The 7,180-nt window shown below is 41.2% G+C and overlaps 1 protein-coding gene across 1 annotated transcript; it reads right to left on the bottom strand.

Moving 5' to 3' along the window:
* Window positions 1-88: 88 nt before the first annotated feature.
* lig4 (ligase IV, DNA, ATP-dependent) lies at window positions 89-6,180 on the bottom strand. Its single transcript, XM_042513237.2, has 4 exons — window positions 6,063-6,180; window positions 5,476-5,557; window positions 2,454-4,524; window positions 89-2,030 (listed from the first exon to the last, which is right to left on the bottom strand). Exons 3-4 carry the CDS (start codon window positions 4,514-4,516, stop codon window positions 1,361-1,363), a joined length of 2,733 nt encoding a protein of 910 aa, XP_042369171.2. The 5' UTR covers window positions 4,517-4,524; window positions 5,476-5,557; window positions 6,063-6,180; the 3' UTR covers window positions 89-1,360.
* Window positions 6,181-7,180: the final 1,000 nt, after the last annotated feature.

A 7,180-nucleotide genomic window follows, 5' to 3' on the forward strand; every position in this document is an offset into this window, starting at 1 on the left:
GTCCCTCGGTCTGAGCATGTGCCGAAGAGCTGAGGCAAAGGCCATTCCCTCACACAGACGATCATTTAGTCCAGTCACATCATAACAATACTTTAAAACAATGATATTTATTAGAGCTAAGAAAAATTAAAAACAAAAAGGCACCGATCACAAAAAGAGCACAATAATCCCACTTTTTTGCCGCCACCAATTCCACACACAAAGTTTCATTTTTTTTTCATCACTAAAAATACTGCTGAGCCTGAGAAAACAATTTCATAATGTTTTCTGTGACTCTGGAGGGAAAGTTTAAAAAAAAAAAACACCCTGATGATGTCATATTGATGTTACAAGGGTTAATTCTTTGGATCTTGAATCATAAGAAAATGGCAAAAATCAGGATGTCTCAACCTCAGCTGCTTCTATTTTGTCAGAAATTGACAATGCAGGTGTACTGTTTGAAAAGAAATTTCAGAGGGAAGTGAGGTCTAATCAAAGAAACTCTCCAGTTGCATTATGGGAAATGTAGGATTTGATTTTTTTGGAGCTTGACTCATAAAATCAGACTAAGTCAGGACATCTTGACCTGAGGTCTGAGAGGTTATTTAGATGGTGAGGGAGGTGTGAAGAAAACATTATTCAGTTGCATGATGGGAAATGTAGGATTCAATTCTTTTGCAGCTTAAATCATTAAAAAGGGACTCAGAGGCAGGATATCTCGACCTCAGCTGCCTCAATTTCGACTATTCAAGCCCCCCAGTTTTATTCTGGTAAAATACCACATTGATGGAGTGCCCCTTTAAAATTGAAAAATAAGAAAAGGCCTATTTTAGATTATTACAGTGCAATATCCCCTTGCAGCGCTCTCATCACAGATTCCCCAATGTGGACTGAAATTTTTTTATATGATGATTTCATATCTAACTACAGAACAGCAAAGAGGATGAAAGCAGCTTAATTTTTCACTAAAAATGTATTAATAACTGCTCGGTTAAAAGTTTAAGGGAGGGCAATATCTAAAAAACAGATTAATCAGCTTTAGTGTCTCAGTACTTCATAATGCAATTCTAAGTGTGAAAATTCAAAAACCAATCACCGCCTTCCAGACATTAAGAGTGGCCTATTAACTTAAAACTAATAACGTGCAGCCTTAATCACTCATTAAGAAAAATAAAACTCATAAAGTTTGCATGAACGCCCTGAGAAGTAACATCCCTGTACTGCGTAGTGGAGTCTAAAATCACATTGCTTACCTAACCCTTACCAGTGGTTTTGACTGTTTTTTTGTTAGTTTATTGCTAATTTGATTGGAAATTCATTAAAAAGCTTTCAATATGTGGATTTCTCTCCACTGTAAACGTTTGTGTATATCACCAGAGCTTCAGACTAAGTAGTCAGTGTCATTCATCACGTACCCTTCTTTGATTGAGTCAGTCACCCATGAGTCTTTTACAATCTTAAACTTCTTCCTAAAGCTGCGCCTCAGAGTCCTTAATGCCAAGAGTCTTCTTTCCTCGTTGATGATAACATGAGACACTCCTTCTTTTAACTTCTGCACCACCGTCCCTCCATGGTAGCGAAACTCCAGCGCCCTGATGTCCAAACAGGAGGTCGGTATGGTGGTTTTCGGGTCTCCTATGTCAGCGTAGCGGTCCATGTAAACCTCGAAGGGTCTGAACATGCTCGTGGGAAGGTCCTCCCAGCCGCACCGCTGCTCCACCTGGCTGATGTCCACTGCTGCAGACACGTCTGCATCCCTGATCCGATCAAACACCTCCTGCAGCTGCTGCTCGTCCGTGTCCACAAAGTAGCTGTCACCGTAGCTGTCGTACTCCTTGGCAAAGTGCTCCCTGGTGGCGGGGGACATGTGGATCATGTGACGCGGTTGCCATGGGACCACGTCTTTCTGGTCCAGGCACTCCAGCAGCCAGGCAGCCCACACCACGTCGTGCTGGTTGGATGAAACCAGGTTCTTCACGCGCATGTTCTCCACGCCGGCAATCACGCAGTAGGTGTCCCGTCCTGGGTTTTGAACCACGATACCTCCACATCTGATGAGAAGATGACAGCAGTAATCAGTAAATTGTTTATTTAGAATACTTTAAAAACAGTAGTTCCCAACTGGTCCAGCCACTGGGTCCAGATTTCTCCTTCAAGGCTCACACAAAAGAGAAATTACCATACATTCAATTTTATTACTTATACTGTAAATAACATGGGCTTTAAACAGAAATAAATAAAACATATGGCGAGGAATTAAGTGCAATTAGTTAGAACCAGGGGCTAGGATTTGAGGACAATGGGGTCTTAGCTCGGGACCCGCAGGTTTGGTAGGCATGTTCAACTGATGTGATTTTTTTTGTTCTTAAAAACTTTTTGGCAAAGATGTTTTGTCTTTATAGCAATTTTGTTTCTTTTGTTGTTGTTTTTTTTTTTTTACTTTTAACTATGACAAATGTAATTTCTCATGTCACCTGGCCACGCCCTTCTCCAGCTCCGCCTTAGGGTGATCATCTGTGCCATTCAGGATACAGAACTCCACATCCTCGAACATATCCGTCTCCTTGGTAACCCCAGAAAGGTCCTGGGGCTTAAAGTGGTCGATGATCCCGATCACCTTCTTGGGTTTTGCCGGCTGCTTGCGCTTCTTCTTTTGTGGTTCATCGCCGTCGATGTGAAGGTGCCGTGAGGCGAGCTTCCCAGACGCCTTACTGCGGAACTCATCCAGCTCCGCCAGAGTCATGCACTGGTGCCACTCCTTGTCGTCGCGGATCTTCTCGATCCTGGGAAAGCGCAGGGTGCAGTTGGTTCTGTACATGTCGCTTCCGACTATTTCAGCCGCCCGCACCTGGATGATGACCGAGTTGTAGGGTTCGATATAAACTTCTGGTCTCTCCGTTCCACACAGGATGGATGCCGGTGGGTCGTTTTTCCGATAGACTTTCCAGTGCTTGGCGAGCTTCAACCCGAGGTCATACAGCTCCTTCATGGTGTAGCCAGAGCCGATGCGGCACAGAGTGTGGAAAACTGAGGGTTTCTCGCCTGGCTTTGGAGCTTCAGCAACGGCGCATAAGAAATGTGACATCATACCACCTCGTCTCCCTTTCCCCCAGTAGCCACCAACAATCAGCAGGTCCAGCTCATCCATCAAGCCATCTACGTATTCTGGCTTTATTTTCAGCCAACTCTCCCCGCGTTTGTCCGGTTTGTAGATGGACAATGGATCCTTCACCATGATCCCCTCTTCTCTGCTGTCGATAGCGTCATTGAGGGCATTCACCACCTCCTGCATGGTTCTGGCATCGACCTTTGACACCAGGTGTATCCTTCCTTTGACTGGATTGAAAACTGTCTGAAGAGTCTCGTAGCGCTTCTTCAGAGTTTCCTTGCCGAGCTTCTGGTCATTGACTAACAACACGTCAAACACGCAAAAGCACGTCTGCAGCTCTGAATCGTCCATGAGTTTCTTGATGTCAAATTTGCTCCCCTTCTGCATGAAGACCTCTGTGGTCGGGTTGTATGCCATCATCTCACCATCGAGGATACAGTTTACAACGTGGCTTTTAAAAACATTGTGAATGTAAGGCGTCAGTGAGCCCTCCAGTGGGGATCCTCCAAACTGTTGGGTGTAGTCAAAAGCATTTCTGCTGAAGTACTTATACACGTCCCCGTCTTTGTGCAGCTGTATACGCTCTCCATCCAGCTTGGTCTGAATGTAAAAAGGGCTGTTTCCCATCTGTTTCTCCACATTACGGATGTTTGCCACAGCTGCCAGCATCGGCTTGAAAGCAGAAAAGAGTCCAATTGAGACGTCGCTTAAAGACACGGCGGGGTTGTGGAGCTGCTGGCAGACCTTGTTTAGGTCCGTGTTGACATTGTAGAGCTCTGCAGCATCCGGATGGAAGACCTGCAGAACAGTTTCTTTGCTGACCCCGAGTTTCATGTCCTTAAGAATCATCCTGATGAGCCACTTTTGCTCAAGAGCCGAGCTCTGGGTGATGAGGTGCAGCAGACTCTTTTTCACAAGATCCTTCTGCTTGCTGGCGTTGTTGATCGCCACCGAGTCCAGAAAATCATTGACTTCTTTGATGCTGAGGTTTCCTTGACTGGTGCATCGTTTCTTTAGCACAAAGTACGCCATGCCAGCAAAGTCTCCAGCTTCTCCTTGAGATGTAGTTGGGGCACGGTAGTTCAACAGTTTACTGGCCTCTGGGCCATTCTTTGGGAGACCTAATACATCGATGTAGAGTTTAGCTAACATGTTCTCTTTGATGCCATATGCCATACGCTCTCGTTCAAATGGGGGGACAATGAGGCGCATAGCTGGGTAGAAAGAGTCTGTTGTTTTGGGGCTGTCCTTGTGGAGGACAGAATGAAACTTCCTCCATGATTCAATGAAATCCCCAAGGATCTTGGATTTATCTGGTCGGAGTTTTGACTTCTGGATTTTCTCCAAGGCACTGCACAGGTGAAGGAAAGGAACCTGAGCAGCAACAGAGGGCTCACCTGCAGCACTGCTTTTAGAAGTTCCCTCCATGGTGAAGTCTGAAATTATGTCAAAGATAAAAACATAAGCCGCGTAGTGGCAGATCAACAATTCAAATTGTGGGTCCCTCATTCTATTGAATGAGTGAATTAGTTGACAAGCAGAAAAATAATAAGCAACTATTTAATTAAAATGTTATGCAATTATTTAATTTTTAGATGCAGCTGACGGTGGCTCAGGGGGTGAAGTGATTTGAATTTTGGTTCTTGCCGTCTACATGTCGAAGTGTCTTATAATATCTGATGAGCATGTGGCAACCTTATGGTCACCTCAGCCACCAGTGTATTAAAGTATGTGTGAGTGGTAGAATGGTGCCTGTGTTGTAATCATGCTCTAAATGTGAAGAATGCTAGGAAACGGCAATATTGTTTTGTATGATGTTGCTTTTAATAGATTTGACAAAAATCTGCATTTTGCAGCCTTAATGTGAAAATATAATGTATTATGTAATAAGTATTATGTACTATTATCCTTGTCAATATATTAAATGAGATGGAGAATATTTCAACAATAAAAACTGCCCATTAATCATGAATAGAGGCAAAAGCTTAGTTATTTGGTTTTAGTCAAACAACTTTCTCTTTGTCAGTTGAAAAATGAAAATCGTATTTCTTCACTTTTCTGTTTTTGTCAAACAAATGGACCATCTGTAATAAAGCATTTAAAACCAGGAAAAGACAACATTTATGAATATAAAAAATCCAAAATCTAATACATAATATAGTCTCTCATCTCTATATTCATAAAATATTGATATATTGCCCAGCAACAATACAGTATGTGCCCAAAATTTTGCTTACAAGTCTTTTTTTGCTGCATCGCCTATTATACAGAACAATAAACAATGTTCAACACAAAACAACAAACAACGATAATAAAGCAACTCTAACAAATATGACAAGTGTTTTACAGTGCATATTACACAATTAAAATATAAAATTCTTACTTACAATTTAGTTGCAGGTTATTGATGCGCAGAGATCAAACTTCAACATGTCCTGACATGTCTCGAGCTCCAACAGCTGTTTTAATCTGACAGGTAACAAACGGAAACAAACAAGAATAACAGCCAAACTAAAGTCCAAAGTTTAACTTACAACGGTGGTAACAATGACAAAACAAGACTAAGTTAAACATACATGCCAAATAAAGCATATCATACTGTTTTTTTAGCTACTAATTGTATGTTTTTAAAGTGTTTACGCGGACATTTCCTGCAGTTAGTTCACTTTCAAAGTAAAAGTATTTGTTGTCGTATGAGGTCTTGGCTGCACAGGTGTGTTTGTTTAGATATATATAAGACATTTGCCGCCAAAAAGGTCAGATTTGAGAGTATTTTTGTGTTTTTTTAATATAGCTTCAAGTGTTTTTTTGTTCAAACCGAACAAAACATGAATAAAATGAGCGTTTAATGTTCGCTGCGCTTTCATTTTGAATTCAAACCGCCGAAGAAGAAGTACTAGTCTCGAGCTCAATTTGATGAAAAGTAACGACACATATGAACCAAATAATGAAAAATATAATATTTTACAGTTACCTTACTCCTCTTATCCTTCAAAGGCGACTTCTTCGACTGTGAGCTACATGATAAACACTACTTCCTCATACTCAAAGTAAGGTCCTTTACGGAAAACGTTCCCCTGAAACAAGAGCGGAACTTTTGTTTCCCCACAGTGTTGATGAGTGTTTTTATTCACGAAATTATGGACCCACAAAACTCAAATTTTGCACGTCACTTTTATACATTTAATCTGAAATATGTTATTATGGATCATAATGCCATTATTATTTAGGGAGTGTCCTCTATTTATCAGACGAAGGGGGTGACTGGGGTGTGATTTGTTTGTTTGTTTGTTTGTCTGTTTTTTGTTTGACCCTCCCCAAGGCTACAAATATTTTTCCTTGGGCTTCCCTGTGTGACTTGGGAAAAAGAATGACCCTCCCTCCATAATAAATTAGCTGTTAGATTTAAAAAAAAAAAAAAAAATGAATGAAAGTTCAAAGTTGAATACAAAATCCTGGGGAAAAGAATCTTTATTTTGTCTATGCACAGGGTTTAATTTTGGCAAAACTTTGAAAAATATAATCTTAAAAATTCCCTGTAGACATAATATCATTGCTCTTGTGTTCACCAGCAGAGGGCCGCACTGAGACGCTGCAGGGCTGCGGAGGTGCAGGCAGTGAGGTTGTTTTCCATCATGAGTCTGAAGCCAGTGAGCCAGGAGTAAACTGGTAGTAAAGGATAGGAATGCAACTAACTGACCACAAGAAGGCGTGTCTCTTCACTCCAATGATTATGTAAGACATATTTGGATCAGAGTCCAAGATATTAACACTGAAACCTGGACTGACATTTGTGCAATAACGTTGCTTTGAAAATAACCAGTGATGATGATTATGATGATAAGCCAGATAGGCCTGGGACCATTTGAAATTGACCGAATTTAATAATAATCGTTTTCTCTCTGCTTGTTTTAGGAAGTGAATAATTCTGGGTCTCAGTCCAACAAAAACGTATTTCTGGGCAATAATCAACCATATTATGTGGACAAACAAGCCTATTATATGCATAAATTATCCCTGCGAAACCTTTTTGAGGTCACTTTTCTTGTGCTGCATTCAGACATTTTTCACAAGTATTTAAAAAATGAAACA

Source organism: Plectropomus leopardus, chromosome 24 (genome assembly GCF_026936395.1).
Source record: "Plectropomus leopardus strain MGB_pleo_1.0 chromosome 24, ASM2693639v1, whole genome shotgun sequence".
NCBI lineage: Eukaryota > Metazoa > Chordata > Actinopteri > Perciformes > Serranidae > Plectropomus > Plectropomus leopardus.

Coding starts and splice junctions, on each gene's coding strand:
- lig4 (XM_042513237.2), bottom strand. CDS start 4,516: ATGGAGGGAACTTCTAAAAGCAGTGCTGCAGGTGAGCCCTCTGTTGCT. Junction 2,031..2,453: donor CTGGAGAAGGGCGTGGCCAG/GTGACATGAGAA, acceptor TCTTCTCATCAG/ATGTGGAGGTATCGTGGTTC.